Raw genomic sequence first — 18,142 nt, forward strand, 5'->3', positions numbered from 1 at the left:
AGTTTGTAGTGATCTCCCGGTTGTTTGTTTGTTTGCTTTACTTCCTCGCGTTCATTTTCCCACTTTCTCTACAGTGCACGGTTATAATGCGTTCCTTCCACAAACAAGCACACACACACACACAAACACACGCGCGGAGGTAAGAATCCTTTTTTTGGCGTGTCTGTATGTGTGTGTTTTAAATGTATATCGCTGGTTTAAAGTTGCCAGTAACTGTGTGAGCATGGGGTCTGTGATGTGTGTCACGTGCAAATGCAGTACCAGAATGTGCCGAAATGAGCCGAAATGCCGAGACGAGGTTTGAGCTGCTACCTGTTGTCTTCCGCGAACCTCCCAAAATACCTCCCAGCTCATGCCCGCGCCTCTCCCCTTTGCTTCGTCAATGATTGATATTAACGAAAAAGGAAAAAAACAACCCCGATGTAAGGAAATAAGGCAGACGGTATAAAAATGCGTTCCAAAAAATGGTCGTGGAAAAGGGTGAAAACGAAAAAAGAAGTAAACGGTCCACCGTGTCAAAGGAAGAGAGGGAGCGATGGCTGTGGCTGGGTTCAATTCCATAATTGCTTTCCCGGTACGAGGTGAGCGCAAGGGCCTGTGTGCCATTACGTGAGAGATAAATTCGTTTGAACAGTTAACGTTACTAGCACGCGGTAGTGGGTTGTCGCAACAGCAGCAGTGTGTGGTGGTAGCTGTAGCAGCAGCAGCAGCAGTAGTAGTAGTAGTAGTAGTAATCGTAATAGTCGTATTAGATATATTTGTAGTTCTGGTTTGTTTTCTCGTGATAGGAAGTTCGATATCGTAACTAGAGCGGCGCCGGTTCGCACGTCTCCCCCCGGGGAGAAAGGCAGTCATCCGGGACGGCAGCAGGGAGGAGCCTTATCATGAGGCCTGACGCTTCACGGCCGCGGGCGCGCCGAAGCGGGGCAGACTGAGGCCGAACTTGGTCTCGATGCCGTTCAGCATGGGCAGTGCTGCCTGGTAGCCACCGATGTGGTCTGGGTTGACGCGTGCCACGTCGACCTTCGCCTTCGCTACGTCCGAGCCGGCCGGTCGCGAACCGCCAAAGTCGACGTACAGCATGCGCTGCAGCAGCTCGTACGTCACGAGTGTGACGCCGAACTGGGGCGACGAACGGAACACGCGGGCTGTGGTCGAAGAAAGAGCGCAAGAAGAATAAAAAGAAAAGGAAATGTGTCAATGATTAGCACCATGGCGAGCGCGCATTCGGACGGCAAATCAACCGAGCAAACGTGCAACCTACCGACTGTTCCCTTCCAAAAGGCACGCGGACCCTCCTCAGCCATGATCTTCCTAGCCGCATCCATTACCCCGCTGTACGTTGTCTGGCCGGAGCGGGCGACCACCTGCAGCCGCGTCTTGATCACGTCCGCCGGCGTCACGAGCGAGGCGGCCGGTATGCCGGCGATCGCTCCCGCCGCCAGCAGCGTCAGCGGATGGTTGTAGCCCTCCTCGTCCGCGAACGCCGCCTTCGTGTGAGCATACATCGGGAAGTAGATGGCGGAAAATGGTACGTCGCGCAGCAGGCACGCCCGCGCCCCCTTGTACAGCCCGAACAGGCCGAGCTCGCGGACCACGCTGAGCGCGCGGACCTTCGCACCGCCCGCAATCTCGCCCGCCACCTGTAGCCGAATTTTCACGATCTCGAGCGGGTTGGTGAAAATGACCTGCGATCCACCAGCCTACAGTTTTTTTTTTAGAACAAGGAGAAGAGAAAATGAATAGAGCGATCATACCGATGTGCTACATTAGTTCGCGGGTCGTGGGCAGTGCTGCAAACTGTCACTGTCAATGACACACAAAAATCTGACTGAAACAAAATTCATGTCAGCGCCACGTACTCAATTGTGATAATCAGAGGTGATACTCAAAACGATTGGTGTAACCAAAGGATGCTTCGTGACATTTTTGCGACCATCGCTTGGTCAGTCCCTATGTCATGACTTTTTTTTTACTGTGATCGGTTCTGAAAAATGTCACTGACATAGTCATAACGAATTCCGACTGAAACAAAATAATGTTACGTCAGGTCACGAACTCTACTGTGATGATCAGAGGTGAGACTCAACCAGTTAGTGCAACTATTACATGCATGGTGACATTTTCAACTCTTAGTCAGTCACTTGGTTGCGACATTTTCTGTCAGTGATCATCATGATAGTCATGGGATATATGCGGTGCTTGCAAGTGATTCCAAGAATCAAAATGAGCATGTTTCCTCGCACTGTTTAACCCAACAGACAATCAAAACAGACAGAGCGAGAAAGAATGCTAATTTTGTTGCCTGGGACCACACGCCAAGTATATTTCAAGAATGTCGTGTTTATCACCGACAGAAAATTTCGTGTTCCTGAGAGTGACCAAGAGTTGAGTGCTAAACAAAATGTCATCAAGCATGTGATTGTTCCACCAAATGTTTGAGTCTCACCTCTAATCATTTCAGTTGTGTATGTTAACTAATTTGAGCTTCGTTTCAGTCATGGTTGTTGGTAACTGAAACAGTGGCATTTGGCAGCATTGTTCACAGCCAGAAAAAACATGATTATGCTTGCGCCAGCATTAAGATCAGCTTGTCAATCAGTGTATCGCGTTGGGCTTAAGCATTTGCATCAAGCTACCACGGATATGTTCATTGTTTTCGTTGGTGAATATCTCGTGATGCTCTTGACATTTTGCAGTACTGGCCGTGGGTCTACTTACACAAGCGCCGGCAAGCACCTCGCCCCAGCGCGGAATGTTGCCCTGCTTGTCCGTCAGCTTGTCGCGCACAAAATCGTTCACCGTCAGCTTGATCGCTTTCTCGGGCGCGACGCCCATCAGCTGCGGCACCAGCCCACGGTACAGCCCCAGGAAGCCTTCGTGCCGGATGACCTGCGGAGAGCGCAAGAAAGTGCGGGAAGGTCCCCATTTTAGGTTCAAATCGTCCGCCCACTAGCCCAACCGGTCGCTACCTTCTTGCAGCAGTCCCACGAGTTCCGGTAGGCCACCTCGCCGATAAAGGACCCGGTACGCTGGTTTTGCATTCGCGTCTTCACCAGATCGATCGGATAGACGGCCGTAGCACCGACCGCTACAGTTCCGGAAAGGAGAGAAGAAGGGGAGTGAGATGTTAATGCCATAATTTTCGGAACACAGGGTGTTGTTGGTTGTGTACTACTTACCGCCGGCGACGGATCCCAGCGTGAACCGGTACGTGCTCTCGAGCATCTGTATCAGGAAGGATCGGTCGGCGGGCGATTCGACGGCTTTGATTTCCGCTAGCCGGTGGGTGATGTTTTTGATGTAATGTTCCGGCGCAATGTTGCTAAGATCATTGTACACGATCCGTCTGTCGATTGTTTTTGTTTTTTGATTTGACATTTTTTTTTTGACATTGTTGTACAAAGGAAAAGCAAGAGAAAAGAAACATTAGCGCATCGTATTAAATCGGCTGTTTGAAGGTTGTTTTTTTAATTTCATATAATCTAGCAAAACCATTATTTTAATATTGCTGTGTTGAAATTTTTGTTATTGCTTAGCAAAAAAGTAGAACATTTACACGACAATTAGTAAAGCCTCTACAAACAAGCGGTAATGAGACGAATGAGCGATATAAATTATATACATGAAGCATACACAGAAATGTGAAAGTGATCAAAACAGCTCACTGGTATGGTATTAGTACGTTAAACGAGTAGATTTAAAACAAATCAAACATTAATTAAAGCAAACGATAAAATACGCAATGCAGAACATGAAACAAACGCACTACATCCATTCAAACTAGCGCAGCGCGCGCCACTGATATATGCCACTATTTAAAAGCAAAGCCGAATAGGTTGTGTTTTTCTGTTTGTTTTAAGCTTGTTTTCATCTTTTCTTTTATACTTTGTCCCTCTTGCTTTCTTTATTGTTTATTTAAAGAAACAGTTTTAAATTTTGTTTTTTTTTTCTTTTTTTTGCAAAGAAAGTTGTGCCATTTCTGATTCTATAACACACACACATGTTTGTCTCTAAATTGTGGGGAAAGGAGGGTAAAAACTTGGCAAAACTTGTAGGGGAATTTAAAAAAATTGATTGTCGAGGAGGTTGGGTTTTAATTTTTCCACTTGCCTATTTTTGTCTATCGTTTTGCTATGCCGCCGCCAAATGGATGTACTATGTAAACGACAACCACCAAAAACCACGGACACGCGTGCATTAGTATTTTCGGGTTAGTAGTGGCGAGTTTCGGGATTTGGTTTTCGTATTCGGAGGTTTTCGAGTACGGTGGAGCGAGCAAGGTTTTCGCAAGTTTCGAAGGCAGGAAGGTGTCGGTTTGTTTTAGTGTGTGTGCGCATGATAAATATAAAAGAGAGAAAAAACGGGAAGAAAAAAGAAAGAGAAACATATGATAACATTTCAACAATGTCGGCAACAAACCACACACGCACACACGCACACATACACAGACATAATAAGAGTCGTAGAGGACCGGTGTGGATCGCTCCATAAAATTTTGATGTTTGGTTAGAGAGATGTTTTCATTTGGGGGTCTGGTTTTGTGTGTTCTAGGAGAAGTTTGATTTAATTTCATTTTATCACCCTATTTCTCTCTCTTTTTCTCTATTGAGAGTTTGGAAATTGATTTTTGTGACTGACATTATGCAGCAACATTCACATATATAAAGAAACGTTCTAAATGGTTTGAACGAAACCAAACAAAAATAATCACACAAAAAACGTTAAAAAAAAGTAAAATGAAACGAACATAAAATCAATTTAAAAAAAAGAACCACAATGTCACACAGCGGAGTGTAGTAATAGTAGTAGTAGTAGTAATAGTAGAAGTAATTCTATTAGTAGCAGTAAACAGTAGTAGAGTAGAAGTGTGTATAAATGATGTTATGTACCTTTTCTTCTTCTATTAAGAGTGTCACTATTAAGAGTGTTACCATAATGAGCGAACGGTGAACGAGTACCAGAATGCATATGTGTGAGTGTGTCGCTGCGCAATACTCTTAGCGTCCCCCTTTCTCTCTCCCTTTCCCTCTCTCTCCCTTCATACAAAAGCAGGATACGCCCCCTATATGTAGACCCATTCTATACAACCAACACATCGCACGACACAGGCAACACACGGAACATTTGCTGTGTTTTTTTGGAACATAATTTGTATCTATAACATGGGGGTTGGGAAACAATTTGCAACAGTAAATGATGTGATGAATGAAGGCAGACGATGGCAACAGTGATGGCGAGGACGAACGATGGCGACGACGACGACGACGACGACGGCCGATGGTCAACGGTGCAACAACATATTATGAGGAGAGAGAGATAGAAATAGATAGAAAGAGAGAAAAGAGCTAGAGGCCTTGGAGAGGAGGAGGAGGAGGAGGAGGAGGAGGAGGAGGAGGAGGAGGAGGAGGAGGAGGAGGAGGAGGAGGAGGAGGAGGAGGAGGAGGAGGAGGAGGAGGAGGAGGAGGAGGAGGTGGAGGAGGAGGAGGAGGAGGAGGAGGAGGAGGAGGAGGAGGAGGAGGAGGAGGAGGAGGAGGAGGAGGAGGAGGAGGAGGAGGAGGAGGAGGAGGAGGAGGAGGAGGGGGAGAGGTGAAAGGGTAAATTAGGCAGATGGGGAGGGGGAAGAGGGTGAGGTGAATTTGGAGAATGCCAGGGCTATCATACAGTACCCCTGGGAGAAACGTTGGTCGATGGTGTTTCCGGTTCTCTTGTTCTACAATTTCCGGCCGGCTCCGCCCTCGACCATCGCCCGTTTACTAGGTGTAAATTAAAACTAGTTCAAATCGGCCTCACTTGTTAGGTTGGCGGGCAGTTTGAAAGTGGACAGCGAAACACACTCGACAGGTATGAAAGGTATGAGGACCAGGGCAGTTAGTAACAGTGCTGCAAAATGTCATGAGCATTACGAGATGCTCACCAACGAAAACAATGAACATATCCGTGGTAGCTTGATGCTCATTGGTGATACTCAATGAAAGTGCGTCATGACATGCCGAACGCGATACTCTAACTGACAAGCTGAGCTTAATGCCGGTGCAAGCATTATCATGACTTTTTCTGGCTGTGAACAACGCTGCCAAATACCACTGTTTCAGTCACCTGCTCTTTCGAGTGAAACGAAGCTGAAATCAGCTCACGTACACTGAAATCAGCTCACGTACTGAGACGATCAAAGGTGAGACTCATACAGTTGGTGGACCAATCACAGGCTTGGTGACATTTTCTTTAGCACCCAACTCTTGATCACTCACTCGGTCATGACATTTTGTGTCGGTGATAAACACGTCCCAAGCAGCAAAATGAGCATGCATTCTCGCTCTGCCTGGTTTGATGCTCTGTCGGGTCAAACACAGCGAGAAATCATGCTCATTTTGTTTCTTGAAACCACTCGCACGAACCGCATATATCTCCCATGACTGTCGCGATGATCACCGACTGAAAATGTCGCGATCAAGTGACTGTCCAAGAGTTGATTACAAACAATGTCACCAAGCATGTGATGGTCGTAACAACTGTTTGAGTCTCACCTCTGATCATCACAGTAGAGCTCGTGACGCTGAGATGATTTTGTTTCAGTTGGAATTTGTCATGACTATGTCAGTGACCGGTTAGCCGGTCTCATGCTTCAGTCGTCAACTCGTACGATTTAACAACATGCCCGACATGGGTTCAAGCCCCAAATAGACCGTGCCGCCATACGTAGCACTGACTATCCTGCTATGGGGGGTAATCCAAAAAAGTCACTGAAAGCCAACCCCACAAGTGGTACAGGTAGGCCTTGACCGACAACGGTTGTTGAGCCAAAAAGAAGAAGATATCAGTGACATTTTACAAAACTGATCACAGCAAAAAAAAAAAAAATCGCGACATAGTGACTGACCAAGCGATGGTCGAAAAAATTTCACGAAGCATGCATTGGTCACACCACTCGTTTTGAATATCACCTCTGGTTATCACAATTGAATACGTGACGCTGACATGGATTTTGTTTCAGTCAGATTTTTGTATGACATTGATAGTGACATTTTGCAGCACTGGTTAGTAAACCGGGACAACCAAAAAGCGCAAACGTGAGGATGCATGAACATTAGTACAGACTAACACAGTTGGAAAACCCGTGACTGTGGCGGAGTCCGGCAACGAGTTAGGATATGGGTGAGGGGAAAACACTACTGTACAAACGCCAGGGATGATGATGTGTTGTGGCGTGTTGCGGGGATAGGGAGGAGGCAGGGGTTGGTTAGTGATCCCGCGCTGTTTGCACCCCAATCGGTTTGCCCCCACGTACCCGCTCTGATGGATGACGCCGGTCAGCTGGAACAGGATGTCGATCTCGAGCGGCGTAATTTGGCTCATCGTTTGGGCGGAGTGCAGCAGCTCGTCCTTGGTAATCGGTTCCGCCCGGTTGCCGCTGGTCGCGTTCAGGTAAATGCGCTTGATCAGCTCCATGTTGTTGAGCAGCGAGTTAAATGCCATAAAGTAGGGAAAGCTTACCCGGTGCCCCTCGGTAACCTGCCGGTGGTGGGCCCGGGATGGAAGCCAAAAAGAAAACAGCCATCGATTATAAACGTTGCCGCGAGCGTTCGCCCGGTGCGCACCACTTACCGCGATCAGATTATCCCGCACCTCGCTCGTCAGCAGGTGCTTCTTCACGTTCACCATAATGTCCTGAAAGTCGAGCGCCGAGATAAACCCGGAGCCGGAGGTGTCCTTCAGGCGGAACGCCTCCATCGCACACTCCTCGTGGAAGTCGTGCAAAAACTGGCTAAACTCGACGTAATTGATCACCCGCTGGCGGTCCTTGCCGAAGTAAAGCTGTATGAAAGGGCCGTCCAGTTTGAACGGGATTTTAGCGTGCAGATCTGTCTTTTTGAATACATCGACAAACTCACTGTACGTGACCGAGCCGTTGCCGTTACGGTCGAACAGCTGGAACGCGGTTTTGTACAGGGCGTCCGGGGTGCAGAGCAGCCCCTCGAACGCCTGAAACTCGGCGAACGAGATCAGCCCGTCCTTGCTCGTGTCGGCAATGCCGGCGATCAGTTTGATGGATTCCTAAAACGAAAACAAACGCGCCGGGTCAGAAAAAACAAAGAGGCCGCGGGCGGAGACGGCGTTGCGCCGTTGCGGAAACGTAATCCGCAGCATGGCTCGGAACAAGGAAACACACTATACACGCGCGTTGGGCGATGATTTGATTGTAGTAATGTCAGATTGTAGTAAAAAATAGTGAGGAGGGGACTGATTGATTGATGGCGAGTGGGCACGTGGTATGCACGTGTTTCCCGGTGCGAGCACAAACAAAACAAAATAAAAAGTGCTAGGTTTGACACGACGATACAATCCAGTCACCTCATTGTACGATTGTCCGAGAAAGCTTCGGACAAAGTCTGCGCTGGTCATGTACGGTTCGCCATTGATTTGTTGGGTCGCATATTTGCCGAAGATTTCACGCAGCTTCTCGGTGGAGGCACGCTTTATATGCATCGGGTTCTGAAAGAGGGATACAATAAAAAAAGAGTGTGAAATTGATGGGAAACGTGAGAACAGATCAATTTGAGCTCCGCAGTTAGCTGTTAGTTGGGAGGTGTGAATTTTTCAGTGTCAACACCGTCAGCTCGTGGCTCGGTGGCGATCCCGCCTGCTTGTAGTGTTGGGTTTCATGAATCTTTCGTTGAGATTCATTCCTATGAATCTTCAGTGATCAGTGATTCGAAGCTCGAGTTGAATCTTCAAAGATTCAAGAATCTCTCAAGATTCGCGAATCTTCAAAGACTCATGAATCTTCAAAGATTCAAAAATCATTTAAAATCCAAATATCTCTAAGGATTCATGAATCCTTAGAGATGTATGATTTCCAAAATATTGCATTTGCCCAATCCCACCTAAAACTTGCCAGTTGTCGATTCAAGCCTCGCTGGACCGTCTCCCCATAGCAAAACAAACTATCCGGCTCCGTGGTACTTTCCAAAAAGTCTCGAATCGTATAGGCCTGTATAGGCTGGCATGACTACGTAGGTTGTTACGACAAGAAGAAGGTTAATAAAAAGCTCGAACTAGATGATTTTTTAGAGATGTATGAATCTTTCGAGATTCGTGAATCTTTCGAGATTCGTGAATCTTTTGAGATTCATGAATCTTTGAGATTCGTGAATCTTTGAGATTCGTGAATTTTTGAGATTCGTGAATCTTTCCAACCAAGATTCAGATTAATTGAATCATTCGAAAGATTCATAGAGATTCATGAATCTGATTTACCCAACACTACCTGCATGCCACTCTCCTTTTCCCCAGCAGTTTGCAGGCAGTTAGAAAACAATAATTTGTGGATTTTTGTTTTCTCTTTTTCTTTTTAAATTTTGCTACTACCATGGTCGCCATTACGCAACAATGCTACGGGTTTGAGGGAAGTGTGGGAGAGGGAAGCTTATATAAGTAAAGGTTGCTGAGAGGGTCACCCCGAACACCACAGCAGCAGCCTCAAAACAGTAATGATGTTACACACTTTGACATCCTTTTCGTCGGAGGCCCTTTCTTTGGCGGCCGTATTAGTCATGGTGATGGGGTTGTGGGGGTGGGTGGGTTCGTTGGTAGTGTGGTTTTTTAGATACACAAGGACACACGCAATCTTCGACACGCACAAGTACACACAAACACACACACACACACGCAAGATAAGAGACCGGTCAGCACACAAAAACAGAAGAAAATTCACTTCGAAAAAGGTACGATCGTAAGAGGGCCCGGGTCCGTACTGAGGTACGGGGAAAGGATGGCTAGGATGCAGTGAAAATTCCAGCCACTAGGCAGCCGACACACAAGGACCCACAAGTAGTGACAGAAATCAGGGGGGAAATTGTTTTGCGTAGGATCGTATGAAACAGACGGATCAATCCGCAACACAAAACGGGAAGAGAGATTAAACTAATCAGCACATCGGACGGACCGTTTTTTGCCAGAATCTGTTCTCTCTCTCTCTCTCTCTCTCTCTCTCTCTCTCTGTGTCTCTCTCCTCACTTAATCAAATTTTCTCTCTGGTTGGGAAAAACTTCGCTAGTTGCGCTGTACTTGTGTGTGGTGCGCGCGATTGATACTGGGCGGGAAATGGCCGCATACTGAGTGGCTGGCGGAAAATCCTCTAAGGCGCAGGTGTTTTCCGCACGCGCCTGTGTATAAGTGGACTCTCTCTCTCTTTCTCTCTCTCTCTCTCTCTCTCTCTTTCTCTCTCTCTCTCTTTCTCTTCTCTCTTTCTCTCTCTCTCTATTTCTCTCTCTCCCTCTCTATAGCTTTTAACACAAGCAAATTATTGACGCATCCACACCCCCCCCTTTCGATGTTCCACCCTTAAACATAAGCTTATTCTACACATTCCACCCAAACACACACACACAGAGCTCTTTCAAGATCCGCACCTTCGCGACCTTCGCGAACCGGGCGCGTTCTTGCGTGGTGCAATCTCGCAGCGTCGCCGCTCGGCGCTTGCGCACCAGCATCACGTACGCGGTGCGTGAACTTGCCGCAGGAAGAGCTGGATATGGGGCGCGCGCGCGCGTCTATCTTTGGGATAAGCGAGCACGCGCGCTGTCTTCCCCTGTCTGTCTGTGTGTGCGAATTTCCGTGCCTGACCTGTTGGTGCAGTCACACGTGTTGCGTAAGCAATGTCGCGCAAATTGGGATGGTGTTTCAGATGGCGAAGAGATATTACTGTCCGACGTTTCCCAAAAAGCGTGTGGAACACGTGCGTGTGTTAGGCTGTAAGTAGCGAAACCGTTGTAGCAACGCGCAAGGTGACCTGACCCGTTCCCTCCGGTGTGTTGGTGTGGTGATGACGGTCGGCAAAAGGCGATAAAATTGATATCAACTTGATTCCCTTTTTTGCTTTGCTTGCTGGACAATTGCAAATCGTTAGCCTGCACACAGACATACAGTACGCGCTGGTTAGATAACCGCTGCTCGCTAAATTGGATAAATCAAGTGCGAACATCCAAAGGGCACACATGCAAGCCGCATTTGCCTTGCAAAAAAAAAGAAAAAAACCTTGTTGAATCACCCTGTAACTGGAAAGATGATGGCAAACATCCTCAAGGAAGGTCCCGTGTTTTGTAAGGCGCAGCGAGTAAAATATGTGCCGATAAGAAGGGCTGGCACAGACAGGCAAACATACACCCCGTTCGCACCCCGTCCAACCGTGCGGCGTCGGTGCTCTAATGAGTGCAACAACAACAACAACAACATGGAAACAGCAACCGTCACTCGAACGTCACAGCTGACCTTAAAGTAACCGGAGCGCTGATAGGGTGTGCAAGGCATTAACAACGACCACCATCACCACCAGAGGGCCCTCGCGTTAGTAAGGGCGATGCACCCTCCCAGGGGGGGGGCGAGAAGAGGGGCTAGTGGCGCCCGCATCGGTGCTCCAGCGGACGACACTGCTCCTCCAGCCTCTCCGTCCAGCTCACTTTTTCCCACAGCCAGTTGACCGACTGACGTGATCGATCAGCGTGTGTCTTCGCTCTTCTTCAATCAAATCGATACCGCCGACACCGCGGCGAGATAAAATGACAACAAAAAAAAACCCGTCAAAAAAGCCCCCGTCATCCGTTGATACTGATGGACAACCCCTCCCCGTTGTGTTCCTGGGTCGGTGAGTCAACCACTGGCCTTAAACCGTACTCCTCCACAGAAAGGGCCGCAAGCAACGGTCGTTTGACAGTTTGACATCTAGAACATCTAGGCAGTGAGTCCAGGAAAGGGGGGGGGGGGGGGGGGGGGGGATTAAGATTTGGGAAGGTCAACCCGGTTGTTTTTGGGGAGGGTTTTGTTGCTCGCCACTTTTTGCACTATTCAGGGACACACACAAACACACCCCAGAATCAATACACGTGTCCTCTTTTGCTCCCTAATGTTGTAATCCATGCTTGCTGCCTGTCGGAACTGTCTTACATCCTTACTGTGACCTTGTTACCCCTAGCCCCCACCACGCGTTCCTCCCTCGTCCCAGTTACCTCCGTGATTGGTCGCGATTCCAGCTTCATGGTGATTGCCGTGTCGTCGCTGCCAGTCGTCGTGTGTTCGGATATGTTGGGGGATTGCAGTAGATGTTTCTGTTGAGCCGCTGCGTACCGTGTGCCCTCCTGTCCTGTCTTTGCCCGGTACCGGACACAGCTAGCTCACATACACACTTGTACAATTGCACGCTTCTCCGGGAGCTCCGGCTATTGCACACGGCTCTAGCAGCGAGACGAAGGAGAGGCAGAACGTAATCAGCACCGACCTCGGCGACGAAATCTGACGTTGGATCAGCGACGTTTGCTGCGTGGTGCGGTGTCACTGGAAACACGTCGACTTTGTTTTTCTTTTGTTGATCGCTGCTGGCGAACGCCTCGCTGCCCCCTTTCTCACGAAATTCCCGACACACAGTCACTCACACACCAATCACACACAGTGCACGAGTTTCTCCCCCCCGTGCTGGAAGCGTCACGGAGGTCCGTTCGCAGAAGGGCAACCGGGGATGGGAGTGGGAAGGAACAATCGAAATAACAGACGTGCGCGCCTGTGTGTGCCTGTGCTCTGCTCCTTCTGATGTTGCAGGGCTAACTGGCAGATGTTTTTTTTCTTCTTCTTCTTTTTGCTTATTGGCTGCTTCTCTCCCACCACCCCACCGTTCCGTTGCACCGTTCGCTCTGAATAAAAAAGCGCGGGGTCTAAGCGGACCAAACCGGACCCGAAACTCGGCTTCCCAGCGTGCAGACACACGAGCGTGGTGGAATGGGCTCAGAATCCTGGCTACGATGGCCGTGCTAATCGCCTGCTAGATTTGAACTGCCAAGCGCACCCGTACCACAGCCCACATCCCTCTCACTCACTGGCTGTCTTTCTATACAGCTCTCTCTATCTCTCTCTCCGTCGCTCTTTTTACACAATAAAACGTGTATGCGTGTGCGTGTGTGTGTGCCGGAGCTGATTAAAGGTTTACGTGTGCGAAACAAAATGCGAAAAACAACCGGGCCGGACGGTTTCTCCAGCGACGTGGGGCGGCGGGTTTTGGCACCCCTGCTATTGTTTTCGTCCGGTTCGCGACGTCGCCAACTGTCAATTGGCGAACGTGAGCAACTTCCAAAGCGCAACTGTCAAAACTGTTGCAATCAGCCTCCGGGACGATACCGAGGCGCGCGTGTGTGTGCTGGAAAATAGATCTCCAAATTAAATTTAAGGCCGAAAATACACGGACCGGAATTTCGCGGCCGCGGAATTCCGCTTGCTGTCAAACCCATATAAAAAAAGTCAACGGCAACTTTCCCGAACTGTCATATCCATACGTTTTTCAGCAAGCGGAATTCCGCGGCCGCGAAATTCCGGTCCATGTATTTTCGGCCTAACAAAAAATGGAGATTTATAGTCTGGCAGTTTGCATGCTGTGTACTAGTATGTGAAAAATGATTTTTTTGTCGGAATCGATTCCGGCAAGTTTCGAAGTTTTCTGGAATCGATTCCAGATAGGAGGTCCGGTATCAGTTTCCTGAATCGATTCTGGAAATGGTTCCAGAATCGGCTTGGGAATTGGATTCGGCTCTGGAATTGGTTTCGGAATCGGAATCGGCTCCAGAATTGACTCCGACATGAGAATAGGCTTCGAAACGGTGTCGGTTTAGGCATCTCCATGAAAATAGGCGTTTGGGCCCAAAAAATCAAAATTTACTAGTAAACGATCATTTTCATGAAGATTACCGGACTAAATTCGCTTCTGGAACTTCTTATTTCAAGTCAAGAACCGATTCTCATTCCGGAGCTAATTCCAATTCTAGAGACAATCCTGACTCCTTAACCGGGGCTAGTTGCTATCCCCAGGTCAATTCCGAATCCGGAACTAACTGTGATCGCGAAATCGATTCCGGGGACGACTCCGGAATCAGCTCCGAAGTCAACTCTGGATCGTCTTCGAAATCGGCTCCGGAATCGACTCCGGCATCGGCTCCAAAGTTGACTTCGGAATCAGTTCCAGAGTCGACTCCGGAATCGGCTCCGAAGTCAACTCCGGAATCGTCTCCGGAATCGACTCCGGAATCAGTCTCAGAGTCGACTCCGTAATCGACTCCGGAATTAGCTCCGAAATCGTTTCCGGAATCGTTTCCGGAATCTTCTCTGGAATCGACTCCGGAATCGCATCCGGAATCGACTCCGGAATTGGCTTCGAAACACAGAATCGGAATCGGGTAGGTCCGATTCCGAGTTCCCACAAATACCGTGTATGTCACCATTTAAATCGCGTTCCAAGTTTTGTACATTGCTGCAGCAGCCTGTCATCGTCGGTTACCGTTTCGTCACCAGCGGCGACAGCTCATTCGAAAAGGAGTGAGCCCGCACGAACCGCAGCGCTATCGCGGGGTCATAACTGATAGCGAGCGTGGCAGCGTACCGGTAACCACACTATATCAGCCCGGCACTGCTGATACGGCGGGCCGTGTTTCGATTTCAATCTCATCCCGTTCCATAGGGAAGCCTTTAACCATCCTGTCCTTAGCATCCGAGCATGGTTCAGAACCCGATAGTTGTACATGTATATATATATATATATATATATATATATATATTTTTTTTTTAACCCTAACACGCGTTTTTCTTGTTTGCTTCTTTCTATCGCATCTGAAGCTTATCTTTCTTCCTGCCCAATACTGTGAACACGCTCGCTCACGTGCTGGGATGGTGATGGTCGGAGATTTTCGGCGTGCGTGTCCCGTGTCGAGGATGAAGCGCGTTCGGGACGGGTTCGCAAAAAGCGCACATGACTCAAACCTTACCCGCCACACACAAGCTCCTGCTGAAAATACTTGTGGCCCCCCTGCTGGAGAGCGCTATGAGGCCTTACCGGCAGCTCCAAACCGTAGCTCCTCTGCACGCTGTGAATAGATAAGAAACTTAATCATGAAACGAGTTGCTTTCGTTACTTTGCTGGGATTTTCTTAACAGAGAAATGTACATACTTTTTCTTTTATTTTTATTTTTTGTTGTGCCAAACACGCTTGCCGTGAACGGTTGTTGTGCAAAGCTGGGGGAGGGCGTGGGCTCAAACAGGCGATTTTCATCAACAATGATACGAGTATAAGCGTTGGTACACACAGCTGGTAATTAATTTTTTTTTGTTGCCGGCTAGCATTTTGTCTATTTTCCTTTAACTCTCCTTCTCTATGTCCCTACTCTCTTTCCATCGTTTTATTTTCTCTCTCTCTCTCTCACGGACACGGCTTCCGGTTGTGTGCGTAGAGCCCATCGCCCCCGTTTAAGCATATAAGTACACTTAATAATTTATCGCAAGTCAATCACTCGGGCCGCCACGCTGTCGCTCAGTACGATGTGCTGAGCTTCCTGAAACACAGCGCAGAAGAGGGGTAACGAGTTAGAGAATTGACCTGAGAATCACAATTTGCTCCGGAAACGGAATCAGAATTGACTCCAGAATTGGAATTAGCTCCGGGATGAGAATCAGTTCTTGAATTAAAATAAGAAGTTTCAGAAGCGAAATTAGTCCGATAATCTCCCATGAGGATGGATCGTTTACAAGAAAATTTCGATTCTTTGAGGCTATCAATACGTAGCAACATAGGATCCAAACGCCTATACTTATGGAGATGTCGAAACCGACTCTGTTTCGAAGTCTTTTCCGATTCCGGGGCCGATTTCGATTCCGGACCTGATTCTGATTCCGGAACCGATTCTGATTCCGGGGCCGATTCCGATTAAGATTCCAGACCTGCTAAAATAGGTGATCACTAACCGAGAGGTTAACATACTCCAGTTAGTGAACAATGTTCGCTAACTGGAGTGACGTTTCTATGGATTGATTATTTTCGTTGGCGTTGACTTGAATAAACATCTCAAACTTTTTTTCATTTATGTTGATAGTAATTCGTGTGATGGCGTAAATTAATAACAAACAAAAGATCCTAAATTTGTTTGAAACATGGACATTTGCGATGAATTTCTCTTCATGCAATTCCGGATGTTTCGTATTTTTTTAACTTAAAATCACTCCAGTTAGCGAACCTCCAGTTAAAAATCACTCCAGTTAAAAGACTTCCAGTTAGCGGTCACCTACTGTATCCGGAATCGATTCCGACGAAAACTTTCCCATCACTAGTTCGAAAGCAACGCTTACCGTAAACAGTGGCTGACCGGCGGGATGGGGATGGAATCCCGTCTGCCGGCACTGCGATATCGAATCCATCCCGTGCGGTGTGAGATTGAAAAAGCCAGTTCTGTAAAGGTAGACAGAATTAATCATGGCAAACGGTCGAAGAAAAAAGTGCCATTGGAAGCGTGTGTGGTGCGCCCTTACTCTCGATACTTTGGCGAGCAGACGATCGCGATCGCTTCCTCCAGCATCAGCTGGTAGGAGCAGTGGGTGTGCAGGTCGACCGACGATAGAAATGCCGTCTGCGACGGGTGCGTCTGAAACGGTAGCGAAACAATGCAATCAAATCAACGCAACGGAAATAGACGAAAAGGCGCCGCCCAGCTTCATCGGCATCACCCTTACATGTATCCACCCGAGCGTGATGAGATTGTGCCGGTCCTGCACGACCGCAATCTCCTCCTCGTTCATCGTGTTGCAGCTGTCCGAGGTGCCGCTCTGCTTTGGAAATATCACATGGGTAATGGTGAAGCGGGCCTGCCCCAGACTGCCCGCCAGTATCGCGCACGTTTCCAGGTTGGCGGCCGTGTTGGCGGCGGCCAGCTCGAGAAACTTTTGCATCGTGTCGGTCGGCACGACGATCGACCGGAACCCGACGCCCGCTGTAGCGCCGGTCGGTGCGGTCGGTTTCAGCGCCCGGTCGAACCGGCGGCCGTCCTCGCCGGCAAGCAGCAGCCCGGTGCTGGGCAGTCCGGTCGCCTGGCTGCGGTCGGTCAGAAAGTCGCTCGGGTACAGCACCTGATCGATCAGCTTCGCGTCCGTGTCGGTGATGACGGCCACGTGGCTCGGTGGGGCGCTCGGCGCGTACGACGTGGTGGGCTGCTGGTCCGCCGATTTCGCTGCGGCCGCTGCGGCTGCCGCCGCTGCTGCTGCTGCTGCCGCTGCCGCCGTCGCAGCTACCTTCCGCGCTTCGCCTTCCCTTTCCTCCTGTTCGGTCTGCAGCTGGAGCTGCTTCAGGTACAGCCGATACTCGGTGGTGTACTTCTCCAGCAGCTTCGACCGGATCTCTTCCGCCCGCGGCATGATTTTCTTAATCTTCTCCTTCGTCAGCTGCTTGTCCGCCGGCGGCACCGACCTGTACCCCGGGTGCTCCAGTATCAGCTCGACGAAGATCGTCACGAACCGCAGATAGAAGGTGAACGCTTTCTCCAGGTTACCCTCGCGCAGCGAACGGTCCGCCGTCTCGACGATCTGGTTGCCGGAGCGGTAGTACCGATTGATCGGCATGGTCGGATCGATCGACACCCGCTGGCTGTCCGCGACGAGCTTCTGGAGCCGCTGGTGCGGCTCGATCGGTCCCATCTCGACCGGGTGCGACTGTTTCTGGGCGGCGGACATCTACCTGGCGCGGGCCAACGCGAAAACGAACGGGACTGGATAGCGGCGTTGTGGTTGGGCGTCACGACGAGTGGAGCTGCTTTCTTTTCGTGCTGACTGAGGGGGCCCTCGCTTACCTTTCGGGGTCGATTACTCACTGGCCACAGGTGCCATGGTGTGTCGCGGGCGGGATGCACAACCACAAGGGTGTATGGGGCGGCGGAATGAATCCTCTTCGCGGAGCTGCCGCAGTGACAAATGCATCCGACTCAAAACAACAACAAACTCATGTGTCAGTTGCGTGCGATGCAGCTTGTTCGGGCCTGTAAGGGAGGTGGAGGTAGTTTGGACAGCTTAAGGTTTTCTCCTGATTGCAATTCTTTTGCCATCGTAAACTTATTAGTAAACATCGAAAAAGATTGTTTGGCTCATTATGTACTATCTTTCGAGAAAATATGGTTCCTGGTTTGACTTTGATAATATTTTGATAAAATTAAAAAAAACAGTGTGGTTTTTGTTACATCAAGACTTCAGTGCGGGTAAAACCGACACCATGTGGGGTGATTTCGACGCATTGGTTATAACTTTTAAAATAACAAACTCTGAGGGCCAGTTCTTATTTATTGAAGTTCAAAA

At 48.9% G+C, this 18,142-nt stretch overlaps 2 protein-coding genes across 9 annotated transcripts; both read right to left on the reverse strand.

Moving 5' to 3' along the window:
- Positions 1-731: 731 nt before the first annotated feature.
- Positions 732-14,890, reverse strand: LOC120961617 (calcium-binding mitochondrial carrier protein Aralar1). 7 transcript variants are annotated; one of them, XM_049610903.1, is made up of 10 exons: positions 14,799-14,890; positions 8,353-8,493; positions 7,606-8,055; positions 7,289-7,512; positions 4,114-4,158; positions 3,183-3,349; positions 2,973-3,091; positions 2,722-2,892; positions 1,265-1,703; positions 732-1,148 (listed from the first exon to the last, which is right to left on the reverse strand). In XM_049610903.1, exons 2-10 carry the CDS (start codon positions 8,485-8,487, stop codon positions 883-885), a joined length of 2,016 nt encoding a protein of 671 aa, XP_049466860.1. In that variant the 5' UTR covers positions 8,488-8,493; positions 14,799-14,890; the 3' UTR covers positions 732-882. The 7 variants fall into 7 exon arrangements, with proteins under 7 accessions (XP_049466860.1, XP_040241424.1, XP_040241443.1 ...); XM_040385490.2 differs by lacking the exon at positions 14,799-14,890 and adding an exon at positions 12,006-12,833; XM_040385509.2 differs by lacking the exon at positions 14,799-14,890 and adding an exon at positions 10,018-10,114.
- On the reverse strand, positions 14,799-18,084 carry LOC120961638 (STAM-binding protein). Of its 2 annotated transcripts, XR_007453355.1 has the most exons (5): positions 16,535-18,084; positions 16,334-16,446; positions 16,154-16,253; positions 14,982-15,363; positions 14,799-14,897 (listed from the first exon to the last, which is right to left on the reverse strand). XR_007453355.1 is itself a non-coding variant. In XM_049610905.1 (4 exons), the coding sequence occupies exons 1-4, from the start codon at positions 17,525-17,527 to the stop codon at positions 15,304-15,306; spliced, it is 1,266 nt and encodes a 421-aa protein (XP_049466862.1). In that variant the 5' UTR covers positions 17,528-18,084; the 3' UTR covers positions 14,979-15,303. The 2 variants fall into 2 exon arrangements, 1 of the variants encoding a protein (XP_049466862.1); XM_049610905.1 differs by lacking the exon at positions 14,799-14,897 and having other exon boundaries at positions 14,979-15,363.
- Positions 18,085-18,142: the final 58 nt, after the last annotated feature.

The sequence above is a fragment of the Anopheles coluzzii genome, chromosome X (assembly GCF_943734685.1).
Source record: "Anopheles coluzzii chromosome X, AcolN3, whole genome shotgun sequence".
Classification (NCBI taxonomy): domain Eukaryota; kingdom Metazoa; phylum Arthropoda; class Insecta; order Diptera; family Culicidae; genus Anopheles; species Anopheles coluzzii.